Genomic DNA, 23541 nt, shown 5'->3' on the forward strand with positions numbered 1-23541 from the left:
CTTGACACACTGTTCCAATTGGATGTGCAACCATTTATTATAACTCTTTGAGTGCGATCACTGAGCCAGTTATGTACCTACCTAACCGTAGACTTGTCAATCCAATACTTGGTGACTTTTTCAATAAGGATTTTATCAAATGTTTTGCTGAAGTCGAGATATTCTATATCTACCGCATTTCGCTGATCACCCAGTCAATGATTCCATCATAGAAGGAAATTAGTGTAGTCTAGCAAGACTTGTTTTCTACAAACCAATACTGGCTCTGGTTAATTACTGTATTCTTATCCAAGTAGTTACATACATGCCGTTTAATAAATTGTTCAAAGATTATTAATGGTATAGAAGTAAGGCTCACTCGCCTGTAATTTCCTGGCTCCATCTTCTTAACTTTTTTGAAGATAGGGACAACATTTGCCCTTCTCCAATCTAGTAGGACTTCTCCTGTTCTCCAGAATTTTTCAAAGATTCTGGCCTCTTGTTAATGCTGTTACTAATAAATATTTTGTAGCCTTTAAGGTTTGTGTTCCAATAATGTGTATCGTCTCACTAAGTTTCAGAGATGCCTATGACATTATATCTCTCTTCCTATGTTAGCAGCTCCAATTCTCCATGTTTGTTTCTCATGCTCTGTGCATTTGTATAGATACATTTTAGTTTGTAGTTGGTTTCTCTTGCTTCTCTATTTTCATTCAGAATCTGTTGTTTTTATTCTTTATTTCCATTTCTAATACCAGGGTTCTCAAAATAATTCATTAGCTGCATATTTTTTCCTGGCCGTATATTTCCAATCACATATTGCTCTAGGGTAAAGCTCTCCTGATGAGTGTAGCAAGGCGTCTACCAAATATGTGTTTTCCTGTTTTGGTATAATGTAAACCATCTCTAGCATGGAGTCCAACACGCAGGTAATTCATATCATGGTCTAGAAACCTAAAATGTTGCTCACGGCACCATCGACGTAGCCAGTTGTTCACCTGTACAATTCTGTTCAATCACCTTAGTCCATGTCCAAAGACTAGGAGGATGGGTGAGAAGTAGTGATGAGCGAATATACTCATTACTCGAGATTTCTCGAGCATGCTCGGGGGTCCTCCGAGTATTTTTTAGTGCTCGGAGATTGTTTTTCTTGCCGCAGCTGAATGATTTACATCTGTTAGCCCGCATAAGTACATGTGGGGATTCCGTAGCAACCAGGCAACCCCCACATGTACTTACGCTGGCTAACAGATGTAAATCATTCAGCTGCGGCAAGAAAAACTAAATCTCCGAGCACTAAAAAATACACGGAGGACCCCCGAGCAAGCTCTAGAAATCTACTGTAACGAGTATGTTCGCTCATCACTAGTGAGAAGATGACCTGCGTTTCCAGTTCCTCGACTTTCCGTCCTAGGTCTTCAAAGTCTCTGCATATAGTTTCCAGGTCATTTTTTTCTGTGTCATTTGTTCCTACATGTATTAGTGGGCATGTGTAGGCATCTGCAGCATTGTATAGTCATGATACCTTATCAGACACATCTTTGACTTGGGCACCTGGAAGACAGCACAATTTACATGAGGTAAGGTCGGCAGATAGCGGCATCTGTTCCTCTCAGTAAGGAGACCCCCATGAGCACTACTGTCCTTTTCTTCAACACCACAGCATTTCTTTTTCTTCCTTCAGGAGGCCTCTGATTTCTTACTGGGGTGTTATTTGCAGGCAAAGCACTTTTTTGATGTACATCTTCATACTTGCGTGAGAGCCTGCTAGCGGTTTTTCAGCGGTATGGGTGGCGACTGCCTCTTCATCCTCCTGCTTCATTGGGTCACATGCTTCCTTTTCTCTTCTTCTGCACATTGAAAGGTGCTTATCTTGCAACATTCTGAATAGTTATTTCTACTCTGTCATTAGCTTCTGCAGGAACATTGAAATCTTCTTCTCTTGCAACATTCTGAAGAGATTCTTCTGCTCTGTCAAGGAAATCTTCTTCTTTGATGAGCTTCAGTGTAGCTATTCTCTCCTGAAGACTTTGCACATTTTCCTCTAACAGAGTCACAAGCTTGCTTTTCTGGCACGTAAAATTTGTCCTTTCCTCAGGCAACTCTGTAAATATATAGCACACATTGACACACACCATATGGGTATTCTCCTCCATATTGAAAAAAACAGTGTACACAAGGATGGAGGAGTATATACATGGATGGAGGAGCATATACAAGCATAATGGAGCATATAACAGGATTCGGGCATATACAAGGACGGGGATATGCATGGATTGTGGGAGCAAGCATTATATTCCATAAAGACAGTGCACTTTATTGACTTAAAACTTGATTAGTGCCATAATATGTCGGTATTTATAGTTGCATGCATTCCTGTTCCTTCTGTCTTCCTTGGCATTACATAGCATAATTTTCTATACAGTTTACCGTTTTATCCGTTTAACTTTGCTGTGTGTGCCCCCCCCTATTTTTGAAGGCTTTTTTTCCTCCGAAGTAAACACAAAATGCAGTTTTTAAATGAAAGTGTTTATTATTAAGGGAAAAAGAAATCCAAACCTACAGAGCCATGTATGAAAAAGTTATTTCCCCCCAAAACCTAATAACTGATTGAGCCACCCTTAGCAGCAACAACTGCAATCAAGCATTTGCGATAACTGACAATGAGTCTTTTACAATGCTCTGGAGGAATTTTGACCTACTCATCTTTGCAGAATTGTTGGAATTTCAGCCACAATGGAGGTTTTCCAAGCATGGACAGCTTGTTAAGATCATGCCACAGCATTTCAATCAGATTAAGGTCAGGGTCAGGACTTTGACTAGGCCACTCCAAAGTCCAAATTAGTTTTTTCTTAAGCCATTCAGAGGTGGACTTGCTAGTGTGTTTTGGATCATTGTCCTGCTGCATAACCCAAGTGCGCTTCAGTTCAAGGTCACAAACAGATGGCCTGACATTCTCCTTCAGGATTTTTTGGTAGACAGTAGAATTCATAGTTCCATTTACCACGGTAAGTCTTCCAGGTCCTGAAGCAGCAAAACAGCCCCAGACCATCACACTACCACCACCATATTTTACTGTTGGTATGATGTTCCTTTTCTGAAATGCTGTGTTACTTTTACGCCAGATGTACATCTTCCAGAAAGTTCAATGTTTGTCTAATCAGTCCACAGCGTTTTCTCCAAAAAGGCTTGGGGATAATCAAGATGGTTTTAGGCAAAACTGAGACTAGCCTTTATGTTCTTATTTCTCAGAAGTGGTTTTCATCTTGCAATGCAGACAATTTTTGCCTGTTTGTTTCTGATGGTGGAGTCATGATCATTTACCTTAACTTAAAGCAAGTGAGGCTTGTAGTTCTTTGGATGTCGTTGTGGGGTCTTTTATTAACTTTTGGATGAGTCATTGCTTTGCTCTTGGGGTAGTTTTGGTCAGCCGGCCACTCCTGGGAGACGTCACCATTGTTCCATGTTTTCGCAATTTGTGGATATTGGCTCTCTCTGTGGTTTGCTGGAGTTTCCAAGATTGAAAAATGGCTTTATAGCCTCCAGACTGATAGATTAAATTTGTTTGGTGATCTGAATCATTTAAGTGTGCCAAACATGCAAAAGAATAGGATATCAGAAAGGGGGAAAACACTTTTTTCACATAACTGCATATATTGTAGATCTGTATTCCCCATGCGTAGGAAAACAATGATATTATACTATAATTTGGTATAATATTATAATAAAGATTCCTATTTGAATACTAACTGTTCTTTTATTTGTCCATAAGTCAATAGCATAAGTGAAGATACCAAACTTTGTAAATATCATATTACAGAAAAATGCCTCTCTCCTTACTTTTTTTAGGCACTTTTTGTCTCCTGCCTTGACATTTTACTTTCAAATGCCTCAAATCTGTCTTCAAACATGTCTTCTATGAGAGATTAAATTACACTTCCTGCCTATAAAAGTCTATGGAGAGGAGTGTGGGGAAAAGCTAGAGGGAAACTGCTGAGGCTTCTAGTGCAGAAGGAAAAGTGATGAAACTGCAGGATTCAAGTCATATAATGGCCATAAATAGTGTTATTCCTCATTAATTCCCACAGGAGAAATTACTTGAACGTGCAGTTACATTTTAAAGGGAACCTGTCACCCCGAAAATCGCGGGTGAGGTAATCCCACCGGCATCAGGGGCTTATCTGCAGCATTCTGTAATGCTGTAGATAAGCCCCCGATGTTACCTGAAAAAGGAGAAAAAGACGTTAGGTTATACTCACCCAGGGGCGATCCCGCTGCTGGTCAGGTCGGATGGGCGTCTCTGGTCCGCTCCGGCGCCTCCCATCTTCATTACAAGATGTCCTCTTCTGATCTTCAGCCACGGCTCCGGCGCAGGCGTACTTTGCTCTGCCCTGTTGAGGGCAGACAAAGTACTGCAGTGCGCAAGCGCCGGGCCTCTGACCTTTCCGGCGCTTGCGCACTGCAGTACTATCCTCTGCCCTCAAGAGGGCAGAGCAAAGTACGCCTGCGCCGGAGCCGTGGCTGAAGATCAGAAGAGGACGTCTTGTAATGAAGATGGGAGGCGCCGCAGCGGACCAGAGACGCCCATCCGACCTGACCAGCAGCGGGACCGCCCCTGGGTGAGTATAATATAACGTCTTTTTCTCCTTTTTCAGGTAACATTGGGGGCTTATCTACAGCATTAGAGAATGCTGCAGATAAGCACCTGGTGCTGGTGGGCTTACCTCACCCACGATTTTCGGGGTGACAGGTTCCATTTAAGATTGCTTTTTTTTTTTACTTTAGGGGAATATTGACTCCATTTTTGCTCAGTCGCTTATTTTGTAATTTGTACTTTTACGTTACTGGATACATGGCTTTGTATATAGTATTGCACATAGGCTAATCATAGCTGACATAGATTTTGTCATAAACATTTTTATGAGTATAATTCTTTGTATAACAGATATTCAATATCTGCAAACTCTTGCTGACAGCTTCACATACAATATTATTTTAGATTTCTCATCAGTGATGGTTTTATAAATGTTATTAAACTAGTAATTTATTATCACTTGTTTCAATTTATTTGAAAGCAAATGTTTGTAGTTGTATGTAATATATAAGCAATGCTCAACACTGATCTTATGCAGTTGTAGATAGAAGCATTTGTTTTTCATTGAGAACAAAGTGACATGCTGGTAATTCAATAAGTTAACCGGTGGCTCTATGCTTGACAGCTGTTTGACCGTACAGTAGGCTTCCCCTTTGTATTGAGTTTCATGGTTGGCGGTTGTCATGTCATACAGAAATGGTTTGTCAAATAGCCAGATTGATTCCAGAACATATAGACGCTACTTTCAAGAATACAAATAAGTCTGGGATATCGAACGTGGTTGATTAGTGGAATGTGATCCTAAGAGCAGATAACTAGGAATGCTTCATCTGTCCAACAGAAAGGGTTATCTGCTTCCGTAAGGACACACTAAACTGTAAAATGCACTTTATTCCTCTATGTAGCTCTCATATAGGTTTTCATAATTGAAAAATGATTTGCTTGTAATTGTTCTTCAAATTCTGATTTAATTTCCGCGCTTTGCTTTAACGTTAGAAGTTAGGATAGCCTTAGGAGTAACAATTTTTCACAAACAATCAAATAATGTGGTTTAAGACAAATGACCGCTTAAAATAAATTAACAATGCTACGTTTTGAACCTAGGTTCATACTTGTTCTTTTATGAGAATAACTGCTATGAAAATGAATGTAATAAATGTGCAAAATACATCACTGCACAACCATAGGTATCTCATGTGATCATTTATTTTCATCATGCCTATTAAAAAATTTCTCTAGTTAGAAAAAAAATCTGTAGTTTATGAAAACAGCATTTTGTCTTTTTTTATCATAATTAATAGGTTTTGTCAACAGACTAGTTTGTATAGACATACCTACAGCACAATTACCAGTGTAATTAGGGCCATTGTTCATACTTGGACAATGTCTTAAAATTCAAGAATTAAGGTACCGTCACACTAAGCGACGCTGCAGCGATACTGACAACGATCCGGATCGCTGCAGCGTCGCTGTTTGGTCGCTGGAGAGCTGTCACACAGACAGCTCTCCAGCGACCAACTATGCCGGTAACCAGGGTAAACATCGGGTTATTAAGTGCAGGGCCGCTCTTAGTAACCCGATGTTTACCCTGGTTACCAGCGTAAAAGTAAAAAAAAAAAAAACACTACATACTTACCTTCCGCTGTCTGTCCCCCGGCGCTCTGCTTCTCTGCCCTGTGTAAGCACAGCGGCCGGAAAGCAGAGCGGTGACGTCACCGCTCTGCTTTCCGGCCGCTGTGCTTACACACACACACAGGGCAGAGAAGCAGAGCGCCGAGGGACAGACAGCGGAAGGTAAGTATGTAGTGTTTGTGTTTTTTTTTACTTTTACGCTGGTAACCAGGGTAAACATCGGGTTACTAAGCGCAGCCCTGAGCTTAGTAACCCGATGTTTACCCTGGTTACCAGCGAAGACATCGCTGAATCGGCGTCACACACGCCGATTCAGCGATGTCAGCAGGAAGTCCAGCGACGAAATAAAGTGCTGGACTTTCTGCAGCGACCAACGACATCACAGCAGGATTCTCATCGCTGCTGTGTGTCAAACTGAACGATATCGCTACCCAGGACGCTGCAACGTCACGGATCGCTAGCGATATCGTTTAGTGTGACGGTACCTTAAGTGTCACAAGGTAATGGAAATTTTAGAGCATTGTTGTTTAAACTTTTGTATTGTTGTCAATTTTTTTTTTTAAACAATAGGGTTTCACTAAAAAATGTTGGACCGTTTAAATTTTACAGCCTCCATATATCACAGTACATAGCAGAATCGCTCAATAGTCAAATCCATCACTTGTCCTGACTGCAAGGTCTGTAACCCTTAGAATATGTGCACACAACTTGTTTAAGATGACAGTGTACCCGCATGGTTTTTGAAGACACTTCAGTTCAGGAAAACTAATGATCATATTTTTCCTGAAGAGCTTTATTTATTGTCTTTCATCGTTTTTGTGGCTTCGTGGCTGGATCCTTTTCTTTTTAAACTCTGATATATAAAGTAGTGGAAGCCACCTTAAAAATGGTCAGGCCACTTCTGGTAGCCTCTTCATGGTTTTTGGAGCCTTAAGCAGTTAAAAGTTTAAAAAAGCTAAACATATGCACAGCAAGTCTTTTTGACACTGCTGTGATTATATGAATTATTTCTTATGTTTAGTGAGTACTTTTCAAGCTGGGTTCCACATTGATTCCACCATAAAAAGACACTGTGTTCACATACCCTTAGGCCATGTTTCGATCAAGCATAAATGCTACATTTTTTTTCCACTACGCTATTCTGTGCAGAAAATTTGATGCGCTTAAAAATTCAATTAAAGTGGATGTAATTACTTGGAAATTCATGCTCAATGTATGTTTAAAGATTTTGTTAAATTGTGCATATTTTTGTGACCCTTCCCCTATATTCTTCTATGGGAAGCCTGAAGAAAAGCATGTCAAATATGCAGTTGCATTTTTAAATGCATCATTCAAGCATTTCTGTAATAAAAAGTATTAGCCCATTCCCAACATACATTGGCTTGTGAAAGTATTCACCCCTCTTAGCATTTTTCCTGTTTTGCTACCTCATAACCTTGAATTTCACTGTGTTTTTTTTTCTGAGAGTTTGCATCAGTTCATGTAAAGAACATGCCTACAACTGTGAACATTTGGTTTTCTTTTTATTGTTAAGCAAACAACAAATAGGACAAAATAACTGAAAACTTCAGTGTGCATAACTACTCACCCCCCTAAAGTCAGTACTTTGTAGAACCTCCTTTTGTGGCAATCGTTTTGGATAAGTCTCTATGAGCTTTTATCTTCTTACCACTGGGATTTTTGCCCATTCCTAAAGGTGAAACTGCCCAAACGTCTTCATCTTAGATGATTTCCTCTGGTGAACAGCAATCTTCAAGTCTGACCACAGATTCTCAATTGGATTATTGTCTGGGCTCTGACTAGGCCACTCCAAAACATTTACATGTTTCCCTTTAAACCACTCCAGTGTTTCTTTAGCAGTATGCTTTGGGTTATTGTGTTGTTGGAAATGGAACATCCATGCAAGTCTCAAATCATTGACAGATAAACAGGTTTCGCTCAAGAATATCCCTGTATTTCGCACCATCCATTTTCCCTGTCCCTATTGCCGAAAAATGGTGTTCTTGGGATGATGAGCTGTTTTAATTTGGCGCCAGACATAGCGTTTACCCTGTTAGCCAAATAGTTCCATTTTGATCTCATCTGACCACAGCACCTTCCTTCATACATTTGGGGAATCTCCCACCTCTATTTTGACAAACTCAAAATGAGCCTAATAATTTTTGTGTGCAAGTCAATAGTTTTTTCTGCCCTCTTCCATAAAGGCCACCTCTATGGAGTGTACGACTTATTGTGATCTTATGGACAAATATAATAGAAAACTATACAAGTTAGGTATTGCTGTAGTCATACTGACCTCATCATGCTAACAAGTCATTTTTATCATGTAATGAAGGCCATAAAAACAAAAGCCAAAAAACTATTCCGGAATTGTTTTTAATTTTTCACTATCTCACCGCACTTGAATTTTTTTTCCTCCCCTTTTCTAATACATTAAGTAATACAAATTAATGGTGCCTTCATAACTACAACTCATTCTGCAAAGAAAAAGTAAAATAAGCCCTGATATGTCTATGTTGATGGAAAATTGAATAAGGTATGGTTCATGGAAAAAAAGAGGAAAAGACAAAAATGCAAAAAAAAAAACAATGTGTTAAGAGGCTAAAAACGCATGCCAAACTTGCACCAAAACACAAAAAAAGAAAACAAAGGAAAAGTAATAACTAATACTCAGTGCAGACTTTGTGTGTATTTTGCATAAAAAGGCCGCATATTTGCATGTAGCAATGTGTCCATATAGATGAAAAATGCCCCTGAATATGACGATATAAAATTTCATCACATTGTCAAATGCATTTTATGCCTTCATGATCCATATTTTTTCAATACATTTATTGAATCACACAAGGCTCAGCCCAAAATATGTCTCCTCCACATATGTATGGTATGTGCTTTTTTACTGCAATTTTTGTCCTTACAAAGGCTCATCACTGGTCATATCATACTGGACGGAACTTTTCATGTCTATGTCCGCTTCCTAACTTCATCAGATTGCCGCTTCTTATAGAGATTGGGTAACAGAACATGTTCTGCTTTAATCAGTACCTGCGGTATACTGCATGTTACAGTGCTTAGAACGCATACTGCTCAACATGTACACACCTTCAATGTAATTGCAAACATGAATGGTAAAAATTTCTATTGCTCCCAGCAAGCAAATAAATATACTACTGTTTCTGCAAAAAGAAACATATTTTTCTTTTATTACCATTTGTTATCAAGATTAAAACCGTGCAGGCCATTTTACATGTTAACTATAAGGAATTTGCCTTCTGCTTGAATGTACACGCTGTCACGGCTTTGTACATTAAAATATTTTATTGAACACCTGCTGGACAGCTAATACCCCTGCATGGACCCATTTTATTCTTTGGAAAGTTTCTTGCCAAGGAAGCTTATGGCCGAGCGCATGAGTTTAAATGCGCAGCACAGAGTGATAAATGAGCTATTTTCTCCATGAATTTTATGGAACCCAGCTGCGTGGAAGTTCATCGCTCTTAAAGATGCAGTCTCACTTATTATTTAGCCGCCTTGATAGTTGAGATTTGGTTCACAGCAATGTATTGTAAGGCTCGGAGGAATTACTGACAACACATTGCTGCGGCGGGCTACCTACAGAGACTAGTTATCCTCTACTGGTAAACCTATTAGACATGGAGACCATCAAAGCTGATCGTGGGAATAGGCTGATTCCCGGTGTAACATTTGCTTTTCGTTAGAAAATAACTCCCGGCATATATTTTATTACAATACAAATGCAGCAGACGGAGGTCGCAGGCTGTTCTGTGATGTTTCACCTATTAGGTGTCTGCTAATGACCAACGTCTGTTTGTGTCTGGGTAATGCGCATTATTACCTGCTGCACAGAATATGATGTCGTGGTCAAGTGTAAGAAATCACGCACTAAAGAGTAACTGTTTCCTTACTTCCATCAAGCAAACCAGCGTTTGTTCCAACTAGTAGTGGTGCACCTGGTAAGAGAAAGAGCCATAGCTCAGTTTGGTTCATTCCATTCTTAGAACTATAGCAACAGTTTCATAAAGGTATCATTAGGCTATGTTCACATGTCCATTAAAACGGTGACCGCAGCAATCTCTTGACAAAAAAAAATTGTGCGCACAAAGTTTTTCTTGCCTGGTTAAAAAAAAAAATATTTTAACTATATCCATTTTTTTTTAACTTTGAAGGTTATGGAAAATGGATCCGTTAAAAAGCCATCCATTTTTCTTCATATTGAAACTGATCCAGTACGGAAAAATAAATACTTTTCTAATGGAAGAGAAGTCGATAGCTAATTAACTGATTCGTTTATCCATGTTGCGTCTTCACAACTTTTTTTGTGAATAGGTTTCTACTGAATTTGATCTAATGGATGATTACTGGACATGCGAACATAGCTTTACATCCTAGGGATGCGGGGCAGAAAACGACGGTAACGGACCCCATGCACATAGGATGAAAGTCTGCACAATTTATCAACCATCTGATGTGTATCATTACATCACGATATCACCTCTGATAGATATTATACGAGTGGAGTATCGGGATGTTGACCACTACTTACGTTTTCAGTTGAGATAAGCCACTGCCAGAGATGTCTGGCAATAGCTTTTCCTGAGCCATCTGATCATGTTACCAATTCCAAAGACATACTGATAGGGAATTTAGATTGTGAGCCCCATCGGGGAAAGTGATGATAATGTTTGCAAACTGTAAAGTGTTGCGGAATATGTTAGCGCTATATAAAAATAAAGATTATTATTATCATGTGCATAAAGGAGTCCGCGGTCTGTAAGCAAGCTTTATCTCGTGTGTATGGCCGGCTTGAGCAAGAAGGAAGCAAAACTTAAAAGAGTTTCTAATATTCATGTCCTAACCCTAGGATAGGCGATAAGTAATAAGTTGATGGGGGGGGTTCTGACTTTTAGCAGTACTGCTTGTGTTAGAACTACAATAATTGTATTGTTTCTATCGGCTTTTACGTTAGTTCGTACTGCACACACCTTGGCATTGGAATACCAAACATGGCTATCGCTAAATATACTGAATTTTTCCGCACAGAGTTGCATAAAACACAATCTAAACAACGAGGAAGAGTGTAAAACCTGATCATCATGGCACCATTCTAATATTGATGGCCTATGCCAAGGACAGGTCAACCAAAACCGTGAAGGCATTCCCGTTGATGTCAAACCTTCTTCTCTCACGGTCTAGCCCCACTAAACCATAAACTGGTATTTCTAATCTGACTGCTCTGCGTAAAATTGTTTTTACACTTGGGTTTCCAAATCTGAAAATGTGAAGACGTTCGTGTTTGGTAACACAAACGGCCAAACCCCCTCTCCTACACGTATCGGTAAATGAAATTTATGACTACAAGGTTTGGCAGTTATTTCTAAAGTACACTTTGGAACGTGCAGTCAATCTCCGAAGTAGAAGAGGAGGAATATATGAACTATTAAGCTTCAAAGGAAAAGGGGATCATGTTGTAATTCAAAAATCTGGAATTTTCCCTGTACAGTTGTGCCAAAGCCGCCTCGTTCAGAGCTGTGCTTTTTTTTCCGTCCTGCTCCTGGCAGTGCAACTGAGCTTTATTGGATTTTGATGTACATGCTGAAGAAAAAAAGGAGGCAACACTTAATGGAAGATTTTGAGACACAGGGATGAATCTGTAATTCGCACCTCTCACTTTTGCCTACGACTGCTGCCTGAGAAATGGCTACAAGTAGGAGAATGCAGGAGGACAAGAATTTAAATTAAACATGCATGGCTTGTCTGTTTCTTATGACCTGGAGTCAAGTGGCGTCCCTGGGTAAATGCATTGATTTTTTCACTCGATTACCAGAGATGAGCAATAGTAGAATCATTGTAAAATAAGGTCACTGAAGAAACAAGAAAAGATGAGATGAGATAAAATCCGAGGGCCGCAAATTGCAAGCAATTTTGGTTGCCATTAATAATTTCAAGATGATTTCCATTCCCTGTACACACGTTTTAATAGGAGAGGACGTGCCCAAAATATTTGAAAATAGGCTGTGCTCACGCTGATGGATGATTTCATGAATAGTGCATAAACCTGCTGGCAGCGTGATGTCCTATTTAGGCAGATACCTAGATAATCAATGCAACATGGAATAATGAGGAATGAAGTTAAAAAGTGCACCTCAGGGTGGCCTTCTTCTCTTGGAAACGTGTCTTTTTTAGTGCGAGTCATTTAGAGCATGAAAATGATAATATAAATTACACCTTATTTCTTTTCTCTTTTTATCTTAAAGGGGATCTGTCATCAGTTTTTACTATGCAAACTGCATACATGATTACAGTGATCTCTTAAACTTGATGAGGCTGGTGTACTTACTTTTAAAATTGATATCAGAATATCGATACAATCCTGATATTAAGGAGGCCATTTAAACATTACGAGGAAAAAAACATTTAAGATATGATTATATATATCTGACATGGATTTTGAAAGTAAGTACAGGTCTTAGATCTACTTAAAGGGAATCCATCAGCGGGTGTTTGCTATTTAATCTGTAAGCAGCATAATATAGTGCAAGAGAGCCTGATTCCAAGGATGGGTTACTTAATCAGCTGTGTTGTCAGCAGGAGATTATCACTGCCCGACTAGGTCTCACATGCAGGCCAGTCAGGTGCAGCTGTGTAACCCTGCCCCCAACACTGATTGGCAGCTTGCTGACAATGTACAGTATTCACAGGAAGCTGCCAACCACAGTAAGTGATACATCACTGGACTCAGGGCATCTGCTCCTACATCATGCTGTTCTCAGATTACATAGCTAAAATCTGCTGATAGATTCCCTTTAATAATGTGTTGTATTACGAAATCTATTGACAAATGTCCTAATTCTAATTCTTATCTCTACTAAATAACTTGTGCAAATCGAGCTATAGAAGAAAAATATCTATGGACGTATTATTTTTATAGATTTTTTTTGTTTTTACTTTTTCACCCCACAATCTTTTTAAAAGGGTTATTCACTATTTTGAAAACCCCTTCTGAATTACTTTACGCCACTTCTCCTTGTAAAATAATAATAATAATACTCTGACTGACTGCGGACGTTGGCACCCTACTTCGATAAGTGATATGTTGCCCCTGGTCTTGCATCTGCTGACCCTATATAAATACCCTGATAAATCACATTTTACTTAAATAACACTGCCACCAAATCTTCTGACCCAATATATGTTATTTAGTCACAGATGTCTTATGTTCTTATCTAATCTATGTGTAATAACATTAAATATGAATCTTGCTTGCACTTAGTAGATATTTCTACTGCTATATATTTATTTCTGGGTGTTTTTTTTTTTAAACTTCATCTACTTAAAGGGGTTTTCCAACAAACTATTTTAATTAATATATTTCATAATAATAATAAGTCTCACAATTGGATATGTTAAATGTCCCTGTGCTGAGATAATCTTATAAATGTGCCCCTGCTATGTACTGTGTAATGGCTGTGTCTGACCGTGCTGGAACATGGTCTGATCATACCACGGCTCCTGGGCGGGGGAAGAAACAAAAGTGTATACAGACAGAGCAGCATGGGGTCACAATTAACTCTTTCTGTAAGGTAAATATGCTTTTTTAACAGGCAGGGAAAAGCTTTACCTCACAAAATGCAGCAGCTGCGAACCAAAGCTGTCCTACCTGTATACTCTCTTTTGCGTCCTCCACTGGCCAGGAGCTGTGGTATGTTTCTCATAGAGATAATTGTAAAATCTGTAAGCCATTTCATATAGTATTTGATAGTGAGTATTCAAGCAAGGCTGTGACCTTCAGATTACCTCTGTGCAAGGGGACTTCCCTGATGTGAACAGGTAATTAAAGAGGATTGGCTTGCAGACAAGGCATGGCTGACATAGGAATTCTTGGATATGACAGATTTATGGCCAGTAGAGTTAACCTGTCGACCTTTATCCTCAGTTGCAGAGGAATTGGGGGAGGTGACAGATTTATGGCCTTAGCCTCAGCGTGATCAGAACTGGCAGGCAAGCAACATTAAGTTGCTTTGTTTCCATTCTAGTTATGAATATTGAGGTTTTTTGTGAACATCAAGGGTCCTACGGTTATGTAAGACATATTTCCGGTATTGTGAGGAAGTGGCGAACATGACGCATTTTCATACGTCACTGGGTGATAACAACAGCACCTTTCAAATTAATATCAGGCAGATGGATGATGATATGTATGCCATGTTTCCTCTCTATGGATAGATAAAATTGTGATCGGAAACAGGACAGTAAAATCTCCTGCCTGGGATCTCTGGGGGTGTAAAAGTTGGGGATCCCAACTTTCTAAAAAGAATAGCCACATCCCCGACCAGCCTTGGTATGAGTCACCAAAGGGGTGGTATGTGGGCTTGAGTTCTGTTAATAAAAGCAAATACCGAATTATGATCAAAGGTAGTAGTTAAACCCCTCTCCCCCAAAGAGCTCCCCTTCATAAATGCCAGAGCCAACCCTGCAGCATCAGGCTTAGTACATTTCTTTTGTTTATTCTTTTTATTTTATGTCATTGTTTATGCTGTATTGGTTTGCCCATTTTGTAACATCTTTGTATATGTTTATAAACACTGCCTACTTTTCGTATGAAATATATAAAAGTTCCATTCTTCTTGCTCTATAAACTGTACCCATGAAGGAATATGCTATCTGTAACTGGTGTCCAATTAGCCTGTATACATGATTGGTAATCGCAGCTAGTTCCTTTTGTTGTTGTGGATCTGGTACTGACCATACCAGGGTGTATATATTTATATTTATATGTATATTCCATGCTTTGGAATTGGATGTGTATATACTAGATGCTCACTATGAACATATTGCTTTTATACCTGGCAAATTGTTGACAGCAGTGGGATCTTCGTGTTCTCTCTGGTGTTCTCCTTCACAAATTGATGACAGCGGTAGGATCTCCGTGATCTCTGGCTGTTATCATTGACAATGTTATTAAAAAAATTAACTCTGTTCTCAAGAACAATGGATTTTTAATTATATTATGTACTTTTTGTTGCCAAGGTTACCAGCCGCATCTGCAGTTATTTAGTGGTGGCCAGTTTACTAACCAATGAGCACAGCGCTTACAAGCTCTTTGCCAGAAAGTGTGCAGGCTCTTCTGTGAAGCTGGCTGGCTCATTCTGCTTCCACAATTGGAGAACACACACTTCAGACAGTGCCACAAAAAGTCCAAATCATCAATAATGAGAATCGCACTTACCACTACCCCCGGAAAGTAGGAAACCTGGAGGCACAGGAGCGGTGTGCTCCTGAAGCACTGTCTTGAGACAATGCTGTTAAATATGTAGTATATTTTTGCACCATGTTTTCTGATGAGACATATGTTTATACCAAAGATATTCGTACAAGATTTTCAATGAGTTTAAAGGGGTTGTCCAGCCCAAACCGATAAGTCTGAACTCAGTAAATCCCCCCAGGGCACAAACTGTTCCTATAAAATGTAACTTGGATTTCAAAATAAATTTATAAAAATCCCAACATGGTCAGATGGTGGAAAACAGATTCTAATCAGTCCATACATATCAAACTGTATAGAGACAGTATACTACCTACAAATAACTGAAGCACATGCCAAGTAAAAATTAAAAAAAAAAATTATTTAACAAATATTAACACACAACTGTTTAAAAAGATTCAGTGGATACTCACATATGGACCTGGGAACACGTAATTACTATACCCATGCCATAAGCATATTCAAAAAATGGATAAATATCCAGAGCATATAAAGAATTTTTTCTCTCTAAGGTTCCTCATAAAGGGCTACCTTATATATGGAGCAAAGCTTTCTTGAATGTTAATCAATGTTATATAATTCAACGTATTTCTCTTTGCAAACAGTGCTTTTGGACTCGTATGTCAGTCAAATTTGGTATTCAATGTAACATTCATAAAGCATAGACACATAAATAAGGAAAAAGAGTTTTCCATACAGCTCTATTTAGATGCCCATATAGCTTATGGCTCTATGTAAAAACCTGTGTGGCTCCTCACAGCAAAATTGTCTACATATAAAATTATAAGATTGCTTCCTATCTCTATATCCAAAGACAATCAATAACATTAACGTGCATAGTGCTAAATATAATATGCAAATCTTCTGAGAAAAAGAGGACTTAAACTCTATAGCGCCACCTGTTGGAAGTAGCGATCCTACAAGTCACAATCAACCCTTTAACGAGTCGTGCAATATGACTTAGAATAAAAGCCAAATCAGTATCTCAATGCGCAGACACGGTGTTTCGTGCTGTTGACCCTCGGCGAATTATTATTGCACGGCGAATAAGCCTCCTTACCTTGACAAGCCAGAGATGGTGTCAATGTTACCCCTTAGATCCCAGTCCAGAGCCTCTCACCTAGCCAAATCAGTTCTCATGCTTCGCACTGACGAGGGCCAACAGCCCGAAACACCGTGTCTGTGAATTGAGATACTGATTTGGCTTTTATCCTAAGTCATATTGCACGACTCGTTAAAGGGTTGATTGTGACTTGTAGGATCGCTACTTCCAACAGGTGGTGCTATAGAGTTTAAGTCCTCTTTTTCTCGAAGAGGCAATTTGCATATTATATTTCCCAGAGGAGCATTGCACGGCGAATAAGCCTCCTTACCTTGACAAGCCAGAGATGGTATGTCACTCTCCGTAAGGAGAAACGATACCCCTTAGATCCTAGTGCTAAATAGTGTTCAATATTAGTGCAAAACATGCTTTAGGATACTTGCAGAGACAAAACCTTATTGTGAGGTGCAAAAACAAGCTACTAAATATGGCAGCAATCAAATAAGGATAACTAAGGTGCAGTGGTTAAAGTGCCGGCATGCTACTGAAGGTTTGGGGGGAGGCAAATCAGATAAATTCAAGGGGTATACATGACCTGGTTGGCAGGGAGCGTCCCGACGCACGTTTCGCGTTAGCTTCTTCTGATGGGGATGTAGTAACTTGGCATGTGCTTCAGTTATTTGTAGGTAGTATGTTATTTTGGAAGCGCCATTTGTGACTAGGTCATTTCTTTTTAGTTATATGTATAGAGACAGTAATTGGACATTTATATCACCGGCAGCCTATGTTGAAGTTGGTATTATTTTATCTTGGGTTTCGCTATAAGGTTAACCGCTATATATAGTGATTCAATGACGTTGTTCCCAGATAATTGGCATACTCCAATAAATCTAATACTCCAAATGGCCATAAAATGTTTGATTCTGTTGTTTTGTTGTGCTATTTTCATGTATAATAAATATTTGGTCTGTCAATGTATCACTAGAGATTAATCTGAAAGCCTGCGATTTTTGGCTTAATTAGAATTCATTTGCTTAATTGTCAGTATAATCCCATCAATTCCTGTTTGCGCTAACTCCAACAATGCTGTCTTCTGCTGTTTGCACTTTAATTTACATTTCGAATTATAGTTTATGAGCATAATAAGGCCTCGTTTGAATATTCATTAGTATCCGCATTTTATTGTACTTTATGAAAAAGGTGCGTTATTTTAGTCTAATGAAATAATTAAAGTCACACTGTGAGAGACTGATCAAATGTAGGGTTTTATGCCATGGATGATAGCAAATGTGCTTATTTTTATCATCTTGCTTTTCTCTAGCTCCGTCTCAAGTAAGTGGGGTAATGAAGGACAGAGTGTTGCAGCGTGCTGTCGATCTATCCTGGCAGGAACCCGAACATCCCAATGGAGTCATCACCGAATATGAAATCAAGTATTATGAGAAAGTAAGGGCTGTTAACACAGGAAATTGCTAATGTTCATAATTTGCAATACAACCATAATAAACAAAATCAGTTTAGTAAATGTCTACTACATGTTATACATTGCTTTTGTGATTCTGTTTTGGCTTAAGTTTCCGAATCCAATTTTCAAATGTGTTTCAAATCATGGGCTCTGCTTTTAATCCAGCCATTTCCCCGTGCACAGAGAATATATTTACCCATTCCTTTCTTAAATAGGTTTCCTGGGTCAATATTAATAAAACGTAATCATCTTATAATGAACGTGTATACAAGTTTTTCACATGCTTTTCATTTTAATTTTTTTTTTTTTTTAGCATCTCTCCATTCTGTTAGTGAATGGTAAATGTCCAATGCAGTTCTCGCCCAAATGACACCCTGCAGGGACGCTTTCAGTCAAACTGGAGAGGCTGCTGCATATGGAGAATTATGCTGCCATTGACACGAAGCACAAATCCAATGTTAGGAGATGAAATACAAAAAAAAAAAAAAATAGAAATAATTTAATTTAAAAAAAAATAAACAAGTTTAAAATATGGTCATGTTAAAGGGAACCTGCCTGTCCGGTCCCCCATACCCTCCAACCCACCTATGTAGGTTTAAATTCCCAGCCTAACCACCACTGTGTAATTCTACTCAGTGAAAACAAAGTTTAAAAAAAAGCATTTTGTAAGTTCCCATTTTGCTATGCTGATTAGGGCTTTGACTAGTCAAGGGGGCATTAGTGTCCCCAGACTAGTCTGCCTGCTTTCCATGTTATTATGCCTCTGTGGGCTTAATATCATAATTTGCATGAGCCAATATCATCACCAGCTCCTGCAAATTTATCACATGCATGCCGCTCATACTAGCAGCATCACTGCGCCTCCGTAGCCTTCAGAGGCGCAATGCGCATGGCCAGAGGTGCAGAGGATGGCTCCTGTCCATGGAGGAGTCAAAGAACAAGCATACTTAACAGGAACAACACTCGGCTGGCACAATGATTTGCAGGAGCTGGCGATGACGTCGGTTCCTGCAAATTATGTTATCACCCACAGGGGCGTGATAACATGGAAAGATGGCCGACTACTCTGGGGAAACTAACTCCCCATTGACTAGTCAAAGCTCTCATTAGCATAGCAAACAGGGACAGTATAAATGATTTTTTTACACTTATTTATTATTTATTAGTTTTGTATAATAAGAGCAAGTATTGTTTTGTATACTATTCCAAGACAGCCACCGATTACTCAAAAGACCTGTTAAAAGTGAGCCATTCAGGAGACACCGGTACACAGCTCCTACCTGAAAGCTCATACACAGCAGAGTACGGATGGAGTAGAGAGCCTTTGATTTTCTACTGTATCTATACTCCGCTGTGTATGTGCACTCAATCAAAGACTCTGTGCTCTAGACTCCTGAGCTGTGCCCTTCCAAGGTTGAGCAATGATGAGGGTCTCAGTACCCGGATCCCCACTGATCTGCTGAGAATTAGAAGACCTAAAACAAATATAAAAAAAATACACAAGTTTACTTGCTCTTTAACCTTATAGGCAAGCTTATGCACATTGGACAAAACTCAAATGAAATGGCTGATTTCAACCTTGACAAGCAATGTTCATAGATATTCAATATAACGCTCAGGCTCGTTGGGCTTTTTTGGCTGTTGATCAAGACTGGTTTCATCATTGGCAGAAAATGTACAGTATTGGCCCATCTAGTCTGTGCTTTTTGGGGGCTATCAACTAAAGATTGCTTGTTCAACTGACACACAATGGTTTCAAAAACTGAAATGCATATGTGAGGTTTAAAGAAGTAGTGGACCATCGCCAAGTTTCCTGTTCCCACTGTGTAACTTGGCTGAAAGGAAACTTGGTCTGAAAGGTGGCAGATGAGGTTTAACAATGATAAATGTAAGGTTATACACATGGGAAGAAGGAATCAATATCACCATTACACACTGAACGGGAAACCACTGGGTAAATCTGACAGGGAGAAGGACTTGGGGATCCTAGTTAATGATAAACTTACCTGGAGCAGCCAGTGCCAGGCAGCAGCTGCCAAGGCAAACAGGATCATGGGGTGCATTAACCCCTTAATGACAGCCAATACGTCTTTTAACTGACCTGAGATATAAGAGAATAGCCTCCCCATACAGGTGACAATCCAGTAGCTGTCAGCTGTACACTACAGAGGACAACTTGCTGCATCAGCAACGATCAGTGTTTGCACCGTCCAAATCTGTTTAACCCCTTAGATGCTGCTGTTAATAGGGACTACATCACTATAAATGGTTAGCAGAGTGTGGGGGCTTCCTCTTTATCCAAATTGGTGCCCTCAGATCATGATTGTATGGTCCTGATGTTTGCAATGGCAATTCATGACCAAATAGTGGTCTTAAGGTACCTTCACACTGAACAACATTACAACGATAACGATAGCGATCCATGACGTTGCAGCGTCCTGGATAGCGATATCGTTGTGTTTGACACACAGCAGCGATCTGGATCCTGCTGTGACATCGCTGGTCGGAGCTAGAAGGCCAGAACTTTATTACGTCGCTGGATCACCCGCTGAATCGGCGTGTGCGACGCCGATCAAGCGATGTGTTCACTGGTAACCAACCAGGGTAAATATCGGGTTACTAAGCGCAGGGCCGCGCTTAGTAACCCGATGTTTACCCTAGTTACCATTGTAAATGTAAAAAAAAAAAAAAACATACTCACATTCCGGTGCCTGTCACGTCCCCGGCGTCCGCTTCCCTGCACTCCTCCTGCATCCTGTGTCAGCGCCGGCCGGCCGTAAAGCAGAGCACAGTGGTGACGTCACCGCTCTGCTTTACGGCCGGCCGGCGCTTACACAGGATGCCTGAGGACTGCAGGGAAGCGGACGCCGGGGACGTGACAGGCACCGGAATGTGAGTATGTTTTTTTTGTTTTTTACATTTTGAATGGTAACCAGGGTAAACATCGGGTTACTAAGCGTGGCCCTGCGCTCAGTAACCCGATGTTTACCCTGGTTACCCGAGGACTTCGGCATCGTTGGTCGCTGGAGAGTTGTCTGTGTGACAGCTCTCCAGCGACCACACAAGGACTTTCCAACGATCACGGCCAGGTCGTATCGCTGGTCGTGATCGTTGGAAAGTTGCTGAGTGTGACGGTACCTTTAGAGTCTGACGGCTGTAGTAACCTGTTCAGAAGTTAGAGATATTTAGGTGGTAAAAATACACATTTTCATTTCTGTCATGCCACTTTGCATTAATTCCTATAAAGCACCTGAAGGGTTAATAAACTACCTGACTGCAGTTTTCAATATAACAGGGGGTGCTGTTTTTAAAATGGTATCACTTTTGGGGGTTTCCCAATATATGAGACCCCTAAAGTGACTTCAAACATGGATAAGTTTCTAAAAAAAATAAATTTTGTAAATTTCCTTGAAAAAATGAAAAATTGCTGCTACATTTTTAAACCTCCTAAAATGCTAACAAAATAAAATAACATTTTACAAATGGTGCTGATGTAAAGCAGACACGAGGGAAATGTTATTTATTAATGTTTTGCTGTGGTATGACCATCTGGATTAAAGGGATAATCATTCAAATTTAGAAAATTGCAAATTTTTTAACATTTTTCTCAAATTTTTGATATTTTTTATAAATAAACAAAACATATTGACCTAAATTTACCATTATCATAAAGTACAATATGTCATGAAAAAACAATCTCAAAATCACTGGGATTTGTTGAAGCGTTGCAGAGTTATTACCACATAAAGTGACACTGGTCAGATTTTAAAAATTTGGCTCCGTCACTAAGGGGTTAAAAGAGGTCTGGATACACATGATGAGAGCATTATACTGCCTCTGTACAAATCCCTAGTTAGACCGCACATGGAGTACTGTGTCCAGTTTTGGGCACCGGTGCTCAGGAAGGATATAATGGAACTAGAGAGAGTACAAAGGAGGGCAACAAAATTAATAAAGGGGATGGGAGAACTACAATACCCAGATAGATTAGCGAAATTAGGATTATTTAGTCTAGAAAAAAGACGACTGAGGGGCGATCTAATAACCATGTATAAGTATATAAGGGGACAATACAAATATCTCGCTGAGGATCTGTTTATACCAAGGAAGGTGACGGGCACAAGGGGGCATTCTTTGCGTCTGGAGGAGAGAAGGTTTTTCCACCAACATAGAAGAGGATTCTTTACTGTTAGGGCAGTGAGAATCTGGAATTGCTTGCCTGAGGAGGTGGTGATGGCGAACTCAGTCGAGGGGTTCAAGAGAGGCCTGGATGTCTTCCTGGAGCAGAACAATATTGTATCATACAATTATTAGGTTCTGTAGAAGGACGTAGATCTGGGGATTTATTATGATGGAATATAGGCTGAACTGGATGGACAAATGTCTTTTTTCGGCCTTACTAACTATGTTACTATGTTAACTGTGGCTCTAGTTTTTCCTCTCATACACACTATATACTGTAAATATTGGTAAATCGGCTAATGGTTTAATCTGTATAGTGCCAGTTCAATTCCTTAAAGGCACGAGGTTCAGGAAGGTTTGATTTCAACATGCCCAATCTTTGTGCTTTCATGAGATAAACACCACCATGTCTGGTAGCACATTCGTAATACCCTCATTGGACATGTGTTTCTACCAGAGAAAATGAATATCGCTGGCTTATGGCTCTCCTAAATTTGACTATAGGATTTTCCATGTGTATAGAATCAATCTTTAGGTAGTGTATTGCTGATATTCACTCCTTATGGTATATAATTACTAAAAGGAAGTTTTCATGGACATTACCAATGTGGCTTTATGAGCACTGTTACATGGATAAGAGCTAAAGCTATGTGCAAACTATAATAATTTTGAAATATGTGCATGATTTATTTGTGAGACTTGCTTGGCTCATGATAAATATTTCAATTGTGGTTTTATAAACCTGCAGTAGCATAGTAATGTCTATACTTGCTATCATAGTTGTTTTCTTATGCTGCCAAGCTATATACAGTGAATGTAATGTACTAGAAATCAGTAGGTGCCCTAAGGGATAGAGGCCTCAAAATGATCATGTATTTTACCTTTGATGTATTCCAGCTACTTACAGTAAAGCAGGGGCCAAATATTATTTTTGAACTTCTGCCACCTACCCCCAAACAATTAACTGAATGAGTAGAATAAACTTCCCCTCTTCCATATGATTGCTGTGTTTGCTCATTAGCTATAGCATTATCATTAGCTATTGTGTTCTTTACATCCATGTAGGAGTTATTAGCGCATCAGTACTACAGTACTCTATATTCCACCATTGCATCGTCTGTAGTCTCCTTAATTTCTAATTAGCAGTGGCTTAATTTTAACATTTAATGATGTACTCGGGCATAAAAGCTATTACTATAGTGCTATCCCAAGCTCTCGTTATTAGACGTATCTCTGTATTAATCTCCTTCCTCCAACTTACCTGTCTTGTTCCATCCATTTCTTCTTATCTATTCTATTTACTTTAAATTAAATCTCATCCTACCTAGTCTCTTCAACCACTCTGATTAATGGAATATCCCCCG

General features: G+C 39.5%; 1 protein-coding gene across 4 annotated transcripts in view; it reads left to right on the top strand.

The window, feature by feature from the left end:
* EPHA7 (EPH receptor A7) overlaps positions 1 to 23541 on the top strand; it is a 302242-nt gene that overhangs the window by 226742 nt on the left and 51959 nt on the right. For all 4 annotated transcript variants that reach the window (XM_069726349.1, XM_069726351.1, XM_069726350.1 and 1 more), the window contains exon 6: positions 17852 to 17976. In XM_069726349.1, coding sequence (XP_069582450.1) covers positions 17852 to 17976 — 125 coding nt within the window. The remainder of the gene's footprint in view (positions 1 to 17851; positions 17977 to 23541) is intronic.

Source organism: Ranitomeya imitator, chromosome 5, assembly GCF_032444005.1.
Source record: "Ranitomeya imitator isolate aRanImi1 chromosome 5, aRanImi1.pri, whole genome shotgun sequence".
In the NCBI taxonomy this organism is placed as follows: domain Eukaryota; kingdom Metazoa; phylum Chordata; class Amphibia; order Anura; family Dendrobatidae; genus Ranitomeya; species Ranitomeya imitator.